General features: G+C 39.1%; 1 protein-coding gene across 3 annotated transcripts in view; it reads right to left on the bottom strand.

The window, feature by feature from the left end:
• Window positions 1-385: 385 nt before the first annotated feature.
• KIAA0825 overlaps window positions 386-22,296 on the bottom strand; it is a 190,647-nt gene continuing 168,736 nt past the window's right edge. For all 3 annotated transcript variants that reach the window (XM_079995309.1, XM_079995310.1, XM_079995312.1), the window contains one exon: window positions 386-2,641. In XM_079995309.1, the coding sequence (XP_079851435.1) occupies window positions 2,518-2,641 (124 nt within the window). In that variant the 3' untranslated portion in view covers window positions 386-2,517. The remainder of the gene's footprint in view (window positions 2,642-22,296) is intronic.

Genomic DNA, 22,296 nt, shown 5'->3' with positions numbered 1-22,296 from the left:
GTGACAGTGCTGTCCTGTTCATGCTCCATTTTGTTTTCTTAAAAGTTACATGCTTCCGAAACTGGTTTCCCCTCTGACTCCCTCTCAGGTGGAAGTTGCCTTTCCGCCTAAAATTTATTCTACCTGTGTTTAGGAATGGCAGTTTTCATCTATCAAGTAATATTTTCAGAACTTCCATAAAATGAATTTTTAGCATAGTTTTGTCATTGGTAGGACTTACAAGAGCTAAATATCAAGGATGTTGGTAAAGAGTCTGCCAGCTGAGAAGAAAATCGAATGTTTCTGCCAGAGGGAAACTAATTGAAAGGAACAGGGCCCATGTTTGGCCTCGGACTGCTGAGAGGGTGGAGCAATGTATTAAAGAACATTCACTCACAATCTGGAGTAGTTCTAGAATCAATAGTTTTATTGCCCATAGAGCCTACAAAATGCCCTTGGAAGGAATGAGAGATCATATAGGGTTTATAGGAACAGTAGCTATTAAAGAAAAGTACATGTATTTTGTACATCACCTTTGACACCCCCTGTTCAATCTTTGAGCTATATTAGAAAAGTTATCAAATAACTGCAGTTCTTATTCAAGTTACAATCACTTCCAGCAGTACCACCAAGCACTGAAACAAACTAAGCACAAGCATGTTTCAGAATAAAAGATGAACTCTAGTTTCATGAGAAATGTGACAAAGGAACTGAATAAAATAATAGTGATATAAAAAGTGATTATATTGCACTAGTTTACACAAGAGGGGCACACAGCTGAGTTCGAATAATGTCAGGAACAAAATGAAAATGGCATCACTATACCCTGCTATTACGGGTAGTCACTTAAATAATGGAGCCTAAACATGGCCCTAAACACTTTCCTGAAGACAAACCTAAATCAATTTCCCTGAATATAGAACTGGAGGATTAAAAAAACTTTTGAAGGCAAACAACATCATCTCCATCAAACAACCAAGTCTACATTTCTTCTTCATGCTCACTTACCAAGATTCTTATTTTATTTTGCTGGTGTTTCTTCATCGAGAAGTGCCCTGAATATTCTTTACTTAAACAAGATGCAATTGCTCCTGTATGATAGGCAAGCCGCCCTGGAACTCACAGACCCTGGGATTGAATACAGCAAGAGTTCTACCTCTTACACTATTGTAAATATTTGCTCTCATGCCGATAAGTGAGGGGTCAAGGCAGAAGAAAGGGAAGTACAGAGGAGGAGATGATATTCTTCCCAATATTCTGCTAGTGCTTCTACAAATGAGAGATTTGGACAGAAACAGGACTTTTCTACAATAATAAGATGTAAAGATACTGAAGTATTAAGTATAAACAAAAAGTGAACTGTGATATTAGATACTTCTAATATTCCTTGGGTACTTACCCTTATATCTACTGTATCTGAATGTGAATATAAGGGAAGAGATATACAGGTCAATTCTATTTTTGCTGCTTAAGTTGCAGGTGCTAAAGCAGAACCCTATGCTAAGTAAGTCAGCCAGAGCTACTCATCTGTCATCTACTGCTGCTACATACACAAGAGCATCAGATCAGACTGTCAAGATTTTGAGAGAAGAGTCTAGAATAATTGCATTCCGCTAATACTCCACTATGTAAAAAGAAAGGTTCCTGCGTCTCCCAACTATTTTGGGAGCCAGTTCCCATTTCCTTGGGACAAGAGACAAAGGAAAAGTTTTTAACATTAATCTTTGATTTCTAGATTCTCAAGCAGCAGGCATACTAAATGTGCAATACGGTGCAGGTTTACTCAGAAGTAAATCCCAGTATGTTAAATGAGGCTTAGTCATAGGCATGTATGCATAGGATTGCAACTTTAATACAGCAACTCAATAGAGTGGTCAGCTCCTAAAACTGCCAAATTGTGTTTGATATCAAAATATGTTTTAGATATTGCAACTATTCTTCATAAGGATTCTAATAACTTTGCACTCATTCTACAAAATTATGAAACAAGACTTCTATGTATTATGTCATGTCATGTGCACAGTCTGGTCTTGAATTTTTATTTAAGCTGTCCATTGATATTGACATGGTAACTTATCTGTTGGCTCAAGCCTCCAGTACTTTGGGTAGTTTCAGGTTACCATCCATTTGCTAGTAATCTATTAGTTTTATTTTTTAAGTTTACAGTTATTTTAAATATTTTAAAATTGTTACTTTTTTAAAATATTCCTTACAAAGGTATATCTGTACACCAACAAACAACAGAAAAGGTAACAAAACATAGCTCCTAATTGTTCCCTAGAAAATACAAACATACAAACCAAATTTTGTACAAATTATGCAGAGGGCAAGATCCAATGTTGTGCCATTGAATGTGTGGGAATTCCCTTCCCTACTCTTCCATCTTCCAGTCTACTCCAGAGGGACCCCCAACCTGCATGGGAGAGGGAAAGAAGGGAAAGTTTTGATTGCACAACTTGGGGCACCACAATTAAATGTCACCCAGAATTTCTTTGGAATAGCATCAATTCTCAGTTCTTTATGCAAGTAGTACTCGAGTCAAGATCTCTCTTCTGCTTTATCTTCAGAGGCACGAGAGGCTGTTGTGAGATAAAGGTTTTTTAAGTGCTCCAGCATCACTTTTTCCTCCTCTTCTAGAGTTTCTTCCTCCTTCATCTCCCATCTGAAAATTAAAAACACACACACCAAAAACTATTGTATTTCTTCAAATTCATTAAGCTGATACCACACATATTTGCCTAATATACTGGCGAAAATTAGGGACGCAGGTGGCGCTGTGGGTTAAAGCCTCAGCGCCTAGGACTTGCCGATCGAAAGGTCAGCAGTTCGAATCCCTGCGGCGGGGTGCGCTCCCGCTGCTCGGTCCCAGCGCCTGCCAACCTAGCAGTTCGAAAGCACCTCCGGGTGCAAGTAGATAAATAGGGACCGCTTACCAGCGGGAAGGTAAACGGCGTTTCCGTGTGCGGCTCTGGCTCTGGCTCTGGCTCTGGCCAGAGCAGCGATGTCACGCTGGCCACGTGACCCGGAAGTGTCTCCGGACAGCGCTGGCCCCTGGCCTCTTAAGTGAGATGGGCGCACAACCCCAGAGTCTGTCAAGACTGGCCCGTACGGGCAGGGGTACCTTTACCCTTTACCTTTTACTGGCGAAAATTATTTAACTGACTTTCATGTATTTAGTGGACCCAATTTATTATTCTTAACTGCATAAGATATATAATTTTCCCACACACATTTCTGCACGCTCAGTAGAAATGATTTATTATTATGGTATTTCTAGGTCATGGGCCGTTCAGTGCTTTGGAGTCTATGTATTAAACTTTTATCTGTGCGTGTATTGCATTCTCTAGATTATTTACTTCTTATTTAAAAGCTTCTTCCTGCATTCAAGGCATACTGGCTGAACATGGCAGTTTACAAAAATAAAATACATCATAATATGAAACACTTCATCAACCTCACTAATTTCAAAGCGACAGCAATAATATGTTTTAAAAGCATGACACATTGTTGGAATAACATAGTTTTCAGGAGATGGCCAAATGATTACTAAAATATTAACATTCTAAGGCCTTTTAATCATGTTTGTGGTTTGCTTTTGTTTTACTATGTATTTTGTGGTCTCATTTTGTATTTTAATGTTGTGATCTTCAGCTGAAGGGCAGCATACAAATTTAATTAATTAATTAATTAATTAATAATAGAATACATGATTTCTGCTGATCGTCCACTAGCAGTGAGTTCCACAGGTCAGGCTCTACCACAATAAAGGCTAAGTCCCTAGTAAAGGACAACCAAACTATAAGAAGCACACCTCAAAGAATCTCTGTGATCAAAGAAATCAGATAGCACTTTGGGTCTAAGCTGAATAGTGCTTTGTGAATTTACATAAAAATCTTGAACTTGGCTTGGTAGCAAATTTGCAACCAGTGCAGTCCTCTCCGGATAGGAGTAACATGTTGCCAGTAGCCAGCTCCTATGAGCAGTCTGGCAGCTGCATTCTGCACCAGCTGCAGCTTCTGGACCAGATGCAAGAGGAGCCCAGCATAAAGCTTGTTACAGTAATCAAATCTTAAGGTTACCAATGTATGGATCACTATGGTCAGGCTATCCTGGTTCCAGCAATAGTCACAGCTGGTGTACCAGCTGAAGCTGGTAAAAGCATTCCAGGCCACAGAACTTACTCAGGCCTCTAGTGACAAATATAGATCAAAGAGTATCCACAGGCTGCAGTAGCAACCACACAACCCACCTCCTTTAAGACAGCAGGCACTGTCTCATCATGCAAAGAACAGTTCACCAACCTTAGACATACCTGGTCAACCCATTGATTGTACCAGTTATGATGGGCACATATCCAGAGTGCAAATGGTTGTGTGCATCCCTGCGAGCACCCCTGTCTGTGTCTTCAGGTTGCATAAACTAAAACTGATCCCACAAAATTGAAGTAGGTTTATCACTGGACACTAATGGTAACATCTAAATTGCCACAAGGGCAAGCCACTTCATCCTCAAAAAGATGGGTCAGGACAGGAGGCCTCCAGTAGGTAAAACAACACTCCAGACATCACAGAAAAGCTCAGCTGGACAAGGATGCAAGAGAAGCCTTTTTCTGCCCATATTTGTAGACTCAATTATGAACTCTAAACAGTGCTTGGTTGGCCTTCAAATGAGATATATGCAGCTAGCACTCAAGCCATTGTCCAGCTTCTTTTACCATCTGCAGCTCCCTAGGATACCAATGTGTATTATATAGCAAGGCTGCCCCTCTACAATACTACTGTACTATTCAATCTAAAATATGGATTCTCTATTTTACTATTGTAGCCGTTTGGTTCTTCCTTTTGATATAGCACAATGATTCAAGCATCCAGCCATATTAATGGTATGTGTTGTTCTACCACCATCTCAAATATCCTAAATTTGGATGGCTTCATTTTCTGTCCCATAATGTGTCATGTAGAACAAGCCTAATAACAAGCATTGCGCCCTTTACTTGAATGTTGACTCAGATATTTTGAGCAACAGAAAGTATTTCAAAATGATTTGTTGCCCATTTCAAGTATAAGACTAAATTTTAAGGGATAATGCAACTAGAGAGGACTTAGAGAGAGCACCTAAAACACTTAATTTTGGTACAAATCTAAACAGGTTGCTAGTGTATGCTGAAGACACCCTTTATGTGAAAATCTGTTCATTCACTTAAAAGGTATTGCTTGCGCCCAGCAAGAGAGATCCATATGCAGAAACAGCCTTCTGTGCCTGTTGATGGTGCATTTCTGGATGCATATCCCCATCTGAGCCCCATTAAAGCGGCTGGATGCATCTTTTTATGCCAATGGGGAAGTGCATCTGCAGCTAGGGCCACCAATTGTTATGCATGACTAGTTGCCTGTAACTGAAGCTGGATTAGGGCCAATTACTTTTCAGCGTCCTTTATTGAATGATAGCTCTTATGTTGATATTGGTCCCCAAGATCACATTTGGACCCATTTTCCCTCCCAAAATTAAAATGCACATATTTTGTGCCCAGTTTTGCCAATGTATACAGGAATATGAAATACTGGAAACGGATCAAATATAACTTGCATGTTTCTTAGAAGTGATTGCATTATTGAGTTTAAAGTAACCCAAAAGCATAACGTACAGCAGGAGTCAAGGGAACAAATTATCATTACTGCTCCAAAATGAATAAAAAGCATGTTTCTATGTTCAAATGGAAGATGGGACTCAACATTTATAACTCAAGAGATGTCCAGAATGGAACATGCCTTTATTAGCATATCCAAAATGCATAACCATTATTTTGGCAGTAGCAGCTGGCAAAAAATTAGTGATGTACCAGTTCAAGTAATATGAATGAATTCATTTTAAAATACTGTCTCCATCAGTCAGACAGCCAACTTTCAACCAGTGTTATTTCAAATTAACAACAATGTGGCTTTTAGATGTCTTTTAAATCTATAACTGGCACAATCTTTATTTAGGATTAAATTAGAATTTTTGAAGATTAAATTAAATTAAATCTGCTGTCCAAATTGGTACTAGAGATGCTTGGATCATGTCACGGTGCCATTATTGAATATCTTGTTTATGAATAAAGTAGCCACCATGCTGTGCAAATGCTATGAAAAATTTATCACAACAACTTTAATTAACTGGAGTGTGGTGGAAATAATTTTGCCACAAACAACAGGTATGATCCAGCCAAAGTTAAGCTTTTTTTAAGTCACATTAATTTCAATAGGTGAGTCTTAAGCACATGTTTAGCTCTTCCATTCATATTAATGGGACTCACATGAGCTCAGCTTTTATAGCATTATGATCTATATCAGCCTTCTTCAACCTGATTGTATTCAGATATTGTGGACTACAGTTCCCATCAGCCCCAGCCAACATGGTTAAGGGCTGAAATAAGAAGGAAAGACTGTAAACTTTTCCAGTATGCAGTTACAGCAGCAAGAATTTTATTGGCCCAGAAATGGAAACAAGAGGAAGTACCGACGATACAAGAATGGAGATTGAAATTAACGGACTATGTGGAACTGGACAGATTGACTGGGAAAATAAGATATGTTCGAAACCAAAAATTCATCGAAGATTGGGGAAAGTTTGTAGATTATCTGAAAAATGTATGTGATGTGCAAACAACGCTAGTGGGGTTTCAAGAAGCACTGTAAAAGTTTGAGATGTATTGTCAAAAAGAAATAGAAAGGGGAGGGAAGATAAATGGCAATACAATGAAGGGAATGCGTATCGAAGAGTAAATATGGATGATTACCAGAGAAGCGGAAGTCAAAAAAGATTAATTTGTTAAAACATAGAGAAAAATGTATAATTGTGTTGGAAAACTAATAAAAATATTTATTTAAAAAAAACATGGTTAAGAGCTGATAGGTGCTGTAGTCCAAAACATATGGAGGGCCCCAGGTTAGGGGTGGTTGTTCTATATGTTTATATAAAATACCAATACCTTGTAAGGAAAGAGAGCTGATCCTGGAAAAACTCAGGAAGGGTTCAATAGAGCTACTTCTTCCCTGCACTGTTGTTATTTGAGTGGTCCTTTGTTTATGGATACATACACGCAAGCTATAGCACAGAACCTTTCAGAAGCATTGGAGTTAAGGACCACTCCTGCCCCCTTCTCAGAGTAAATGTACTTTCAGCACTCTATGTGTTTCAGCAAGATGGAACATGCAACCTATTCCATGCTTACTTGACCATGCTAGAGCTGCAGCATAGAGGTCAAGCTTCTACAGTAAGAATGGAGGGCAGAATACATGACCTTTAGAGGACCATATGAACAACAACAGCTACAAATAAGCAACACCATTGTCTTCTTTGTAGATTCCGGATGCAAACTCATATGGATGGTTTGCAAACTTGCCAATCTAGAGATTGGCACACAAAGTGCTCAAGCAGAAGACTCAGCAGTGTTGTGATTCCAATGGAATGAGAATTTAATACACAGTGATAAATGAACATGGACATCAAGGGTCATGTAGCTGCTCAAGGACAAAAACTTCTCTGGAAACGGCAATAGAAGGCCCTTGCATTCCGGGGGAGAATACTCAATGTTTAACTGGGAACAATAATTTAAAATATGGTTATTGTCTAAAACAACAATTTCTGAAAGCTTTTGCGATAATTCTGCAGCAACCTCCCGTATGTAAACAATCTGAAAGATCAGTTTCTCTTCAGACGTAGGTTATAGTCAAGAGAACTAAAAAGTATTTTTTTGAAAAATCCACTGAATAAGAAGTGAAGTAAAAATTCCCAATTTATATGGATTGAACTCCAGAAAAAAAAAAATAGAAATGCAAACTGGGCTGTAAGACCCACTTATCCTTGTAGATCTGCATAAAACAAAGTGCTGTAACTATACAGTCCTTTGGGTAAAAATGGTTGGACAAAAATCTGAGCTCTGAAGGATCCTGCTACCAATCACTGCACTCTTCAAGAGAGGACATCCTGCAGATACTGTCTTATCAGGAGATCTGTTCCACATGACATGTGGTGAAACTCCATCCCATTACATATCGGACAAGTGTCCTCTTTTCAGTGCCTATTGAAGACTCCCTTCTTCCAATATTTTCATCCCAGTCAGTATATGTACTTGAAACTGTTTTCTATAGATACAGTTGTTTCATCTATATTTTTATTGTATTTTGAAATCACTTCATGATGTTTCATAGGAAATGATTCATAAATGAAAGAAACAATATCATCATCGTTTGAGTATAAATGAACATCACTCACAATAAACATCGTTATCACTTGACTATTTCAAACAGGTGGAACGATAGGAACATTTTGGCAGAGAACTTGACCTTTACTCTGGAGCAGGCACAGATGAATAACAGTTCATGGCGCCGAGGTAAGACGCTCTTATCGGAGCTCAAAGAGATCTTTTAACTAAATGTTGCCGGCTCTCCTCCCTTTTGGATTCTATTTCCTTTCATTATTTCGCTGTGCGTTTGAACATTTTATCTTATCTTATCCTCCTCGGTGCCGGGACTTAATGAAGTTAAAGAAGTTTTAACGAAGGCTCTCAGACATTCCCTCTCGAGCACTAAGGCACTCCCTCCCAGTTACTCGTTACTTACCTCGCAGCAGTCCAGCTAGGACCGAATGAGAATTGAACGAGATTGTGACCAGAGAACTTTAGCACTTTATCATTCTATTTAGAAGTCTGATCTCATTGATTTAAGAATCTAGTAATGAGAAGAGGCAAAAGACCCAGGTGCCTTGATATAGAAACTGACACAGAGCCCTCTGGTTTTAAACAGAGTAATCTAGATAATTACCTGCTACCTCAAAAACAGCACGTATCTCCTCCCAAAACCTTCCTCAACTCCTTACATGGAAAGACAATTGAAGAGATATCCCTAGGAGTAAATGAGGACAAGGCTACTACTCCCATAACCGAGGCACAAGCACTAATTGATAGAAAGGTGGAGCTGCTGGAGGAATGCTGCCTATTGACTGCTCAAACAGTTCAAAAAATCTTTGAACAATTACAAAACATCTCCAAGAAGCTGGATAACCCAGATGAAAGGAGGCAACTCACTCCCTTTTTGCCATCCTTAACAACCCCTGGAAATAAACAGAACAAATACAAATTTATACCTCTAAATCAGTCAAAAATCAGAGGAAGCCCCCCTCACTCAATCAACCTGATACTGAGGCCATGTGAGATTGTTCTCCACATTTTTCCATATAGAGGACCCCTACCTTACTGGGAGTCATCTTTCTGGGCCAGACACCATCTAAATCTGCTCCTTGGTTCTGAGGGCGGAAGCATTGACTTAAAAGCAGTCAAGAGGCTCACTAACGACGGATATTCCAAAAAAGTACTACTAAGATTTGGTAGTCATAGAATCCCAACTAAAATCTTAAGGGTAAAGGCTCATTTAGCCCAGAAAGGAATTTTTCCGCGCCGACATTTTGAAGATATATCACCCAGACCATTGTTTGCATCTAAAAGACAGAATAAGATGAACAAGGCCATTCCACCAGAAGCCGACATCTCCCCTACCCCCGTGGAAGAACCCAGTAGATGGGAGAAACCGCAGTCAGCTACCCGGAAAATTACGCAAGAAAAATCCAAGCTCCCAAACCATGCGACTGTAGCATCAAATAACAACCTCGCCCTTGACACAATAGACTGGACAGTCCCAGAAGAAGAAGATCTGCTGAGTAATTTTGCCAAGCTACCAGATAAAGAACAAATAAACATACTCAGTAAATTGACGAAACTACAGGCCAGATTGACCGAAATTCACCGACAAGGTCAACAAAATGCAGTAGATACAATACACAATCAAACTTTACACTTGCCAGCCTTTTCCCCAAAATGCATAGTCAAAAAGAGAGCTGCAAATGGAACTTTCAAATGTATAGATGCAGAGCTACAAATCCAGCCGCCTTTAGAATATGAAACGGCAAGGAAAAACTCCAGTAATGAGACTACAAACTCCTGGCTGAGATATCAAATACTAGCTCCAAACGAAATAGGTACCCCTTATTTAAGTACCACAAAGGACTCTAACTTTGCCGAACAAAAGATGACCTCCAACAGACCTGACACACCGAGCTCAACACCTAATGAGGCCAAAGAAATGGAAGTAGAGACTAAAAACAGTCCTACTGTCCATAATAGCCCACCAACCACAGAAATCTCTCAGGAACAAGGAACAGTTAAGGAAGAAAATCAAGAAAGGGAGGAAATTCTAATTTCCCGCACTTTAAAAAAGAATCAAAAAGATCCACCATTACGTCCCCCACCGAAAGCAGCGACAAATGGCTGTATCTGCACAAGAAAAAATTCCTCGCTGGACTTAATGACAGAACTAGAATGACTAAATGCTGTCAACCAGCCACCAACCCAAAAACGGATCCTACGCCTGTTGTCCTGGAATATCGCAGGGTGGGGAAACAAAGACGGAGACCCAGACCTAATGAACTTCTTTAAGGATTTTGAACTAATACTCCTACAAGAAACATGGTCAACTAGAGATATTAAAATTAACGGATTCATCTCCTATACGAAACCCGCATTGAAAACAAACACGAAGGGCCGGCCGAAAGCAGGGTTCTGTTGTATGATCAAAGACAACTTAGGGTTTGAAATCAAGCAACTAGAAATATGTTTACCACTTGCACAAGCTCTACTTTTAACCCAAAAAAAAGACTCTTTGCTACTTGTAAATGTCTATATCCCCCCAACCAAAAACAACATCAGTAGTGAAAATTGGTCACAACTAACCTTTTATATAGAAAATCTGTCCGATAAATACCCAAATGCCTCACTGATAATAGCAGGTGATTTTAATGCCAGAGTGGGAACCAACAATGAACAACTATGTAGCAAACTAAATTGGAATACTGATAATGATATCGCACATGCCCTGAAAATAGGACGATTCTCCAGAGACAGGGTTGTTAACAACGAAGGCTTACGCCTACTTGAATTATGTAACAACTTTAATTTGCAGATTGTGAACGGTTCAACAAATGGCGATAGAAGCGGGGAGTTTACATACTTCTCCCCCCGAGGATGTAGTGTCATCGACTATATTCTTGTCCCTTATAATATTATAAATTCGATCATGGACCTTAAAATTGGAACGCGCACTGAAAGCGATCATCAGCCATTATTGCTGTCTATTAGCTTAAAGGACGAAACCAAAATAACTAAGCACAATATCATAGAACCTTCTCAATACAAACAAATGACCCAATTAAAATGGTCCCAGGAAATGAGTGCAGAAGTGGGGCATAAACTTACAGCTAACCTGAGAAAACAAGTATTATTCAACTTAAAGACCACTAATTCCTACTGTGATATTCCTAAAATTTATAATGAAATCTTCCAAATGCTTGTAGAGCTTAGTACTCCACCTAAAGTTTGGGAACTTAAATATAGCGCTAGCCCTTGGTTTGATGATGAATGTTTCCAGCTAAAAAGAAAACTGCGCCAAACATTTAAAAATAATCGCACTAAACTAGAGCCCTCTTATCTTGATGAAAAAAGAAAATACCATTATATTCTGGCCGAAAAGAAACAGAAATACGCAACCCAAAAATGGCTACAATTATTCGACTCAATTCAGAGTAAAAACAACAAAGCGTTCTGGAGCCTAGTGTACGGAGGACTGAAAGCCGAAAATCAACTAACTCTGCCACCAATTGCAGAATCCAAATGGTCCCAATACTTTACATCTGTATTTAACAATCTACACGGTGAACCTAAAGGAAATGAAACCATTAAAAATAAAATTAATAAACTCCAGGAGTGGCCAAGGGTAGAGGAAGAGGAAATTAGAGAGATAGTTAAAAACTTCAAATCGGGGAAATCTCCTGGGCCAGACGGTCTACCAATAGAACTATTTAAGACCTATATAGATTGGTGGGCAGAACCCTTAGCTCAATTGTTTACTCTTATAGATAAATATGGGACCATACCTGAGATATGGTTAAGATCAATAATTATTCCAATCTTTAAAAATGGCGACCCAAAAGAACCAAGGAATTATAGACCGATAAGCCTACTATCAGTGATAGGGAAAATCTACGCTAAGCACCTCTTATCTAAACTTCTTACCTGGATGAAAAATCTAAATTTACCAGGGAAAGAACAAATAGGTTTCTCCAAAGGTTGCTCTACTCTAGATCACTGTCTTACACTTATGCATCTGGTTGAAAAATACAGATCCCAAAGGCAATCTAAGATATACGCTGCTTTTGTAGATTTTCGTGGTGCATTCGACTCAATTGACCGCCCAAAGTTGTGGAGGAAACTCACAGAATTAAAAATTGATCAGCGCTTATTGATTCTAATGCAAAATCTACATTCTTCCAATACCTGTCAAGTCAAACTTAACACCAAAGGTCACCTCTCCTCAGACATCCCAAACTCGAAAGGGGTAAAACAAGGGTGTATTCTTGCCCCCTTTCTATTTAATTTATTTTTATCAGACTTGCCAGATTACCTTCAAAAAATAGAATCACATGCCCCTAAACTCAATCAGAAACCAGTTCCTCTCTTATTATACGCAGACGATGCTGTCTTACTATCACTAACGAGCTTGGGTCTGAAACGTCTTATATCTTCACTGATCCTTTACTGCGAATGTAACAAACTCTCTATAAATTATGAGAAGACAAAAATTTTGGTCTTCTCGAATGGTTGGAAATTAGAGAAATGGAAAATAAGAGGGCAAGAAATCCAACAAGTGAAAATCCATAGATATCTGGGAATCTTATTCCAGAGCAACTTAGGGTGGGCAACCCATCGCACAAATGCCATAAAACAGGCAAAGTGCATCTCATCAGCAGTTGCCCGTTTTTATTATCAGAAAGGTAATCAATTTATTCCTGCGGCCAATCAGATATTTCAAGCAAAAGTGCAATCCCAGATATTCTATGGTATCCCGCTATGGGTCCAAGCATATAACAGTGATATAAAAAAGATTCACTCCAGCTTTTTGAGACGTATTCTTGGACTCCCTCCTATGACCAAATATGAAACAATGTGTGCAGAAATAGGCATACACACAATGGAATACTGGGCATGGTCCACCTCAATAAAGTATTGGTTACGCTGCCATTTTCGCTGCCCTCCATCAAGTCTGCTCGCTGATTTGCTCAAAGACCCTTATAAATCAAGATGGTATCAGCACCTTGAAAAAAAAATTGAATCTTTAGGCATCGAGCTGGAGCTCCTGTACAATTCTAATGAGCAATATATTCTCCATAATATCCTAACTAGACTAAAGGATGTCGAGAGACAAAATATTATGGCAGCTGTAAACAAAATTTGCTCCCCCAGATTCTACGATTTAAATATCTTAGATTGCAGAGCCAATTACGTCTCTAAATTAATAATCCCAGCCCAACGTAGGGCTTTTATGCTGGCCCGTTTGAATGTTTTTCCCTCAGCATTTGTCTGGGGAAGATATCAAAACATTCCCAGAAGCAAGAGATTCTGCAGATGTTCTATGAATGTCCCGGACACTGTAGAGCATATCCTCTTTCATTGCCCATTGTACAGTACGCTCCGTCAACGCGTGCTGTCCCCCCTTTCGGGTGGTCTGGAACCCCAGCAAGCTGAATGTGTGGGACTCTACCTATCCGACGCTGACCAAAGGGTAACGGCGGGGGTAGCCGAGTTTTTGGCAGCAGTCCTCCAAGGAGCAGGTTAACAAGGAAAACCACTGATTCTATATGTATATATTTATATTTGTATGTAGCCAACTCCTGCCTTTTTATATATATCTCAAGGCTTCTATATGTTATTTTCCTTTTATGGTTTTACCAACATAATGCCTAATAAAGGTTTGATAAGTAGTAGTAGTAGTAATAACAGTTTGGTGCATGCAAGGGTTGTGAAGATGCAACTCATCATACAGTGACCACCTTTCTGAGAACTTGTGTGTGTGTGTGTGTGTGTGTGTGTGTAAACCATTTAAAAAGATATTCCAACACAACATGAATGAATCTCTGAAAACATCTGTCTTGCAGCCCATCATGCTACAGAAATATGTGCTACTGGTCTTTGTATCAAAGATCCATGCTAGTAATTCACCAATGCTGAAAGATGGAAACAGCTAGGTATCTTTTGGAGCATGGCGGCATTACAGGAGTAACAACAACAACAACAACAACAACAACAACAACAACAACTTGTTACTTATACCCCGTCCATCTGGCAGGGTTCCCCCAGCCACCCTGGGCGGCTCCCAACAGAATACCAACAACAACAATAAAAAGCGATAAAATATCAAACTTTAAAAACTTCCCTAAACAGGGCTGCCTTCAGATGTCTTTTAAAAGTCAGATAGTTGTCTGTTTCTTTGACATGTGATGAGAGGGCATTCCACAGGGCGGGTGCCACTACCGAGAAGGCCCTCTGCCTGGTTCCCTGTAGCTTCACTTCTCGCAGTGAGGGAATCGCCAGAAGGCCCTCAGAGCTGGACCTCAGTGTCACTCCCTGCCTTTCCTATGCTACATAGCTGCCAAGATATAAAAATACTCCAAAGCACAGTAGAAGACTATATTTATAGTGTAAGTGCACTAATACCTTTTTCTTGAGTTGTTATGTGAAAGAAGTAACAAATGAAAATAAATTATTTAAGCAAGCTATCTCCCAACACACGCCTCCTTTCTTAAGTTAAAAGTTTGTTATTGTATTCTTGTTTTAGAATAGTTTTATTATTTTAAACATTGATCATAACTATGTTTTTCTTAATAGTGGCATGAGGAACCTAACTGTGGATCCCCACATCCAGTAAGTAAGTAAGTAATGCAACACTGAAGGGGCTGTCTGATTCACATGGCTAAGCATCCCAGCTTACTTTTTAAAAGAACACATTAGCAGTCTAGGCAACAAAGGCAGGAATAGCTCGCTTTTGCATCTTATTGCTTTTTGTTGAAAGGTTATAAAATTATGCTATTCTCTGCTACATAATGTATCTCAGAATTAATCTCCTATGAGTAAACTTTGTGATGGGAAACATCCAAGGAAAAGTTGGAAAGTAGCTTGTGCTTGGTACAGTTCTAGAAGTTTGAGAATCCAGGTATCTTTGAGTGTACGGGCGCTGAGGAAAGAACAGTCTATTATAGTTTTTAAGGCATCTCTTTTAATTGCTTCCTCTGTAGCCTCCTTATTTTCTCAAATTTGCTGGGAGCTCTCTCTTTATGTTGTGGCAGTGAACCAGATTCTGATAATACCATGCTTAGTGTACCTAATGCAGTAATTTTTCAGGTAATTTCCTCACACAAAAGACCCAACCCACATTTTTAGTCATTTTTGCTAGTCTGTAATTTACTTTTGGCCAACAAATGAACAATTTAGTTTCCTCTGTAACAAAAACAAACTAATTTGCCTTTCTTTGGTTGATTTTAACAGTACTATTACAGTATTATCCAATAGTAGAAGTAGCATGCATATTTAAACATATTCCACAGATAAAGCATTTTGTAGATGGAGGGGGAGGGTAAACTGACACAAAATGAAATATGTCTCCCAAGATAAAGATAACCTGCATGAAAACACAGTTGCAGGAAAAGTAAATTATAAAGCAAGCATTTATCTAATCATTCTAAAGACCGTAATTACACAGTCTGTGCATCAAAAGGCTTAAGAACTATTAAAAGAAAACATTTTAATTAAATATATATTTAAATGAGTTTTCCATAAACTGTCAATTGATGCTTCCAGCAAGTGTTGCAAATGCTTTTTAAAAATAGTATTCATATAACCACTGGCAAATCCTCTCTTTTAATATTGTCCAATGTACACCGATACATATGTCATAAGGCAATTTCACAATATTCTTTAAGCCCACACACTCACATGTGAATGGTCTCATCCTGCTACGTCCCATTGCCTCTGCATCCCATCCTTCCTCACAGCATGCCACCTATTATCTTCTCACAGTAACAAAGTAGCATACCTTTCCGGAGACCCAGCACTCACATTCATGTTCCTGGCTTCCCATAAATGTCAAGACACAGACCAATGGCACTCAGTTTTGTTGACTGAGCCAGTGTTATGCCCTAACCCAAGTTCCCATACACCTGCTGTTCTTGATTTCTTATTGTGCTTATTCCAGACTGCTAGGTAAAAATTTACCATCATTTTTTTTTAAAAAAATTGTACAGGCTATGCATGCTCATTCATTGTTTCATAGTGGCACAATGGGTCTGTGTGTCTGGCTGTTAACCAGAAGCTTGGTGGTTCAAGCCCACCCAGAGACAGCTGTGGGCAGGATTCCTGCATTGCAGGGGGGTTGGACTAAGTGACCCCTAGGGTCCCTTCCAACTCTATGATTCTATTATCTATATAGAAACGTGAAGGGACAGGACTGGAATGCCAGTGGCATCTGAGAGCCACTCAGGGCTCAAGGATGTTGTGGGAGTGGGAGGCGCTATAAGGAGACAGAGGTTCAGGGAACTTAATTTAGTTAATGGAATATCTGTTGAAATCCAGGATCTGTGTGGGTAGAGCAGGTCTTATAGGACTGGAAGAAAAGAAGGAAAGTGATTCAGGAAATCCAGGTGACAAAAGTTCAAACTTTTGGAGAGACACGTGAGTTCACAGGTAGTTTCCATATTTTATAAGAAAGTGGATCGATGCGAGCAATCTGGTCACTGTTTCATCTGCACTGGCCTCCAGCTCATGTTTAAGTACAATTCAAAGTGCTGCTACTTACCTACCTACAAAGTTTTAAACATTTTGAGACCTCTTCCCATACAACCCTTCCCAACCACCACTTTTGGAACTACAACTGGCTGTGATACAAGACAGGACTTTTTCTGTTACAGGAACCAGGTTGTGAAACTATTTCCCCAGAGATGTTTGGTTGGCTCACTCTCTTTTCAGCTGCCTCCCTGGTTTTATGCTGAATTGTTTTATCCAGCTCTTTTCACTGCATTTTACTAAATTTTTGTAAGCTGTTTTGATTTTAATTTGGAAATAATAGCAGGGTGACTGCAGGCAGATGGCTGTGCTTCACATAAGGCTGGTTCTTCAAATCCAGATTCAGTAGAGTAAGACATGTATTCAGAGGAAAAGAACCACAGGACCATAGGAAGAACTCACGCTGTGAGTGCAGAAGGTCGCAGGTTCAATCCCTGTCATCTCTAATTAAAAGATAGCAAGTGCTCTAAAATATGTCTCTGCCTGAAACATTAGAAAGCTGCTGCCCATCAGAGCAGACTGACCTTTCTCATGCCTCCCAGATGTTTTGGAATCAAACTCCCATCAGCCCCAGAAAGCATGGCTAATGGTCAGGGTGGTGGGAGTTGTAGTCAAAAATAACTGGAGGGCATCAAGTTGAGGAAGCCTGATGTAGGAAACACTTGAGATGGTCAAATAGTTCCAAGTTTACTGTTGGAGCCTTATCTTTTGCACCATCAACCACTCCCTGGATTGTTATGACATATATCCATTGTGGGTTGACAAATCTTATATATTTTTCTTTGTGTGCTCAAGCACAGAACAAGCTTAAGTCCCCAAAAGCTGACATTGAAAGAAACAATGCATTAGCTGCCGTTTTACTGATACACACTTGGAATAGACTTCATAAATTTTTCTACATGCAGAAACTAGACCTTCTTGAACCCTCCTTGTGATTAATTAGAATGCCTGTCTAACATATTTTTCTCTCAGGTGTAGTAACCTTGTATGACCTTACCATTAAGAACTGATAAATAAATGCTTGGTTAAGCACAAACAGCTTGATAGGCAGTGAAAAAGAGTGATGATCTTGGTTTTTATGCAGATATTTATGCTGTTATTTCACCTCAGAGGGCCAAACAATTCAAAACACAAAATAATTCCTTGAAATGCTAGAAAAAGTAAATTTACTTTTAATTCATTATGGCTAAAATATCTGATGAAAAGTAGCAGTACTGAAATTGCAGTTAAGCTATAGAATATTTTGATATCTCTATTTGCCCAACTGTAGATACTAAAGGTAAAGGTACCCCTGCCCGTACGGGCCAGTCTTGACAGACTCTGGGGTTGTGCGCCCATCTCACTCAAGAGGCCGGGGGCCAGCGCTGTCCGGAGACACTTCCGGGTCACGTGGCCAGCGTGACATCGCTGCATGTATGCATATGTACAGATACAATTTATTTAACCTCTTAAAATATTTGAATGTCCTAGTGTTTCCAGATAATACAGTAATGTTAAAATGCAGCTATTTTAAAAGTGGACAGAAGATGTATTTTTAATTGAAGTATGACAGAAAAAGAACAACTGATTATCTATATACAGTGCAATAACTAGTCTTGTTAGAGCATGTGTTTTGTTAACAAAGGTTAGTGACACATCTCTTTCTGCATGTAGCTTGTAAAATCATATTAAGAAATCTAGACCTTCAAGATCAGGAGCCACTGAGACTGTGAAACATTTTAGTAATGTTGATCCTATTGATCCTAATTACAAGTCACACTCCAGATAAGCCATTCCCCCATAATTATATTCAAGTACTCAGAACACAAGGGCAAAGGAGATGGGGGTGAGGCATTAAGTAGCTAATGAAATGTACCACTGGTTTGGTCCTTACAGGCCAAAGGCCCAGAATGTCTACATGCTGGTGGCAAAAATGTGAAAAGGAAGAGAGACAGAATGGTGCTGGACAGGCCAGAATAATGACGGAGAATCAGGGTATCTAAAGGAAGTAAGACTGTGTAGGCAGAGGCAAGACTACAGACAGAAAGAATCAATTGGTGATGGAGCTAAAGAAAGAAGATACCTAGTAATCCACTTAATCTGTGGTTTAACCTCAAACATATTGCAGCAAAAGCATATTATGCATGAAAATGCTAATAAGATAGGTTCTATCTCACCCCAAAGTCTCCTGGAATTGCCCCACCTCTAGGAAAATCCCCCCAAACTTTTATGGTATTTTTTAAAAGTTTTTTTTTAATACTCTCTTTACAAAATATCTCTTAAAATGACTAGGACAAACACATGAATTCAACACCATCTGAAATAAACATTCTTTTTTCCATTTTTCTTTACTGGAAGGGAAAGGGGGCTTAAAATTATTATTTTAAAAAATGAGTTATCCAATCCTTTATCAGTTCACTCAAGGGCAGGCATCCCCAAACTCGGCCCTCTGGATGTTTTGGGACTACAAAGCCCATCATCCCTAGCTAACAGGACCAGTGGTCAGGGGTGATGGGATTTGTTTTTCCAAAACATCTGAAGGGCCGAGTTTGGGGATGCCTGCTCAAGGACTTCCAGCTGCACAATGGGATTTCGTCTCCCTCTTTCTCCCTGCATTCCTCATGCCCCATAATTCCATTAATTTGGTTTCCCTCAGCCCCATGAAGAAGATTGGAGGACAGTGGACAGAGAAAGAGGAAGTCCCATTGTGCAGGCAGCAAACCACCATGTAGCACTGAATCCCAATGCATTCCTCTGGATCATGGGCAGTGTTTTTATATTTACTAAATACATGTATCTTTCTCTTTACCTTCTTCCTGAAAGCTCTTATCTTGCCAAAATCACTTTAATCAGTTATATTTTCATATAGTTTCTTTTTGTAGATAGGTATGTTATAACCCTGAAAGGAGCACACACTAATATTGCTAAAGCAATATAAGATGCTCCAGTATTCATGTGCAATAATGGTCTAATCATTGGCACAAACATCCAATTAATTTGTTTCCTCTACGTGTTTTTACTGGCCAAGATGCATAGGGGAGTAATGTGCTCAGTCATAATCATGCTCCACAAAGGCTGGAAATGTTCCCTTTGAGCTTCTAATCATTAGGCAAGCTGAAGTAGAGACAAGCCCATTGACAAGTGAGAATGGTAATAATTTATTTTCTATTGATGGGTTATGACAAATCATGTTGGTGCTGTGGCTGCTTACTGTGGGGCTCCATGAAGGAAGGCTCTGATGGGCAGAGATGAAACCCTTCACAGCTCATTTAGTCCAAATGTAGCCACCTGGGTGGTGAATCAGTTCAACATAACATCCCAGGCATTCCTGCACAAAATTAGATCACTAACAGGCAAGCCATATAGGGGTTCCTTTAAAGCATTAATCATAAAGGTTGAGCTGTCAAAATGCAGGGTTCAAAATTAAGGAACACAAAAAGAATTAAAATGTAGCAGTGTCACATATTCAAGAATGTAATTACCATATCTAATTAAAGGTACAGTAAGAAAAACGATGACCTTAAAACTGCTAGGGTGGAGCACTACTCCTGCAGAAAGCACCCCACAATTTTTTACAAACATTAATTAGTTAACTCAGCTTTAGTAAATGTGAGCCCTGCAGCCCACCTTCTTACTATTCAACTGCTTAATCAATTTATATGCATATTTTTTTACTAAATCACAGATATAGATATAGATATAGATGTCAGCATTTTTAGGATATGGAAAGTCAGGCATTTTAAATTTACGTTTTTATCCATTTAAAACAAGATAGAAAAAAATAGTCCATTTTTCTCTCAAGACATCTCAAGACTAAGGATATGCATTTGAATGTTTGTTTAAACTTAATGGCTGACAGTCTATGATTCCCCCCCTCATTACACAATAAATTACAGGCCTTCCTTTTCCTCTCTGCGCCCTGTAGCCTCCAAGACCTCCAAATCTTCTCCAATGATGCCGCTTAGAAATTGCAATAGTATTTAATATTACAGTGAAGCTTCTGTAAGCCAATGGTAAGACAACTAGAGAACGTTACCCCCATGGGTGGGGAACGCTTAGCATTTTCATCTCGTTTGTGATAGATTTTTTTTTTAAATACATTTTAAAAATTTATTACAAAAGAAATGTGCAAACATAACAAAATGAAAGAAAACAAATAATCAAAAATCAAAAATATAAACCATAAAGTGTTACAGCCTGAAAGGTCAAAAGTACAAAGAAACAGCACAGCTCCAAAAAGTATAATAGGTTTATAGCAGATTTACCAAGAGTAAAAAGTCTGATTCACCCTTCAAACCTCCAATTCTTGCTATTTAGAATCTAGAGATTTGAATCTAATATGGAAATTCTGAGTGGCGGAAAGGTGCTGTCACATGATCTCCCAACTTGCAAGCCCCACTGAGAACAGTGGTGTTTAGGTCAAAGAAAGCATAATCATGAATAGCACATACATCATGAAAAAATACATATGGTGGTTCCACTGGGGAATGAAGCCGAGGAACACAAGGTCTTCTGAAGACCACGGCAAATGTTCAACAGACACACTGCTATATTTAAACAATGTTACGCTATATATTTATACTTGCCCCCAATTTTGAAACTGTGAAGTTGATGAAAGGCTTTCAATTCATGCCCAGCACTGAATGTTGTAAAAAGTCAACCAGACATTAATTTACAGTGCCAGACCCGAGATACAAATATCTCCATAGATATATTTCCTACCATCTCCCTTGAAGCTCTGGCCTAGAAGGACAATTCATTCCATTTAGAGTAGACTTGTTTTGGCTCTAGAGAAGATCCACCAGTTCACTTTTTTTTTTATTCAACCGAATACAATTACATACTCTCCAACATTTCTCCAGTGAAAATAGGGACGTCTCATTCCATAATGATAATTTTACTATTTATACCCCACATAACTTACTGGGTTTCCCCAGCCACTCTGGGTAGCTTCCAACATATATAAAAACATAATAAAACATAAAACATTTTTTTTAAATCTTCCATTTATTTATTTATTTATTTATTTATTTTTATTTATTAATAATATACTGCCGTACCCCCGGAGGTCTCAGGATTGCCTTCAGATGGCTCAGGGTCAGATAACTCCATACCCTCCAGCATTTCTCCAATGAAAATATGGACATCCTACCATACCCTTCAACATTTCTCCAATGTTCTCTGATGTTTAGTTGGCATCTCCTTTCTTGTAACTTGAATCCATTAGTTCAGGTCCTAGCCTCCAGAGCAGGAGAAAACAGGCTTGCTCCATTCTCCATGTGACAGCCCTTTAGGTATTTGAAGATGGCTATCATATATCCTCTCAGTCTCTTCTTTACCAGGTTAAACATACCCAATTTCCTCTACCGTTCCTCATGAGGCTTGGTTTCCAGACACTTGATCATCTTAGTTGCCCACCTCATGTAGTGCCCAGAATTGGACAGATTATTCCAGGTGTGGTCTAACCAAGGCGGAATAGAACGTGACGATTACTGTCCTTGATTGGGACACTATAGTTCTGATGAAACAACCTAAAATAGCATAAGCTTTTTTTTCTTTTTTTCTTTTTTGCTGCTGCTGCTGCTGCTGCTGCATCACAGAGTTGACTCATGTTAAGTTTGTGGTCTACTAAGACC

The sequence above is a fragment of the Podarcis cretensis genome, assembly GCF_951804945.1.
Source record: "Podarcis cretensis genome assembly, chromosome: 11".
NCBI classification, from domain to species: domain Eukaryota; kingdom Metazoa; phylum Chordata; class Lepidosauria; order Squamata; family Lacertidae; genus Podarcis; species Podarcis cretensis.
The sequence above is the reverse complement of the archived record's forward strand: the minus strand, read 5'-3'. Positions and strand labels throughout refer to the sequence as shown.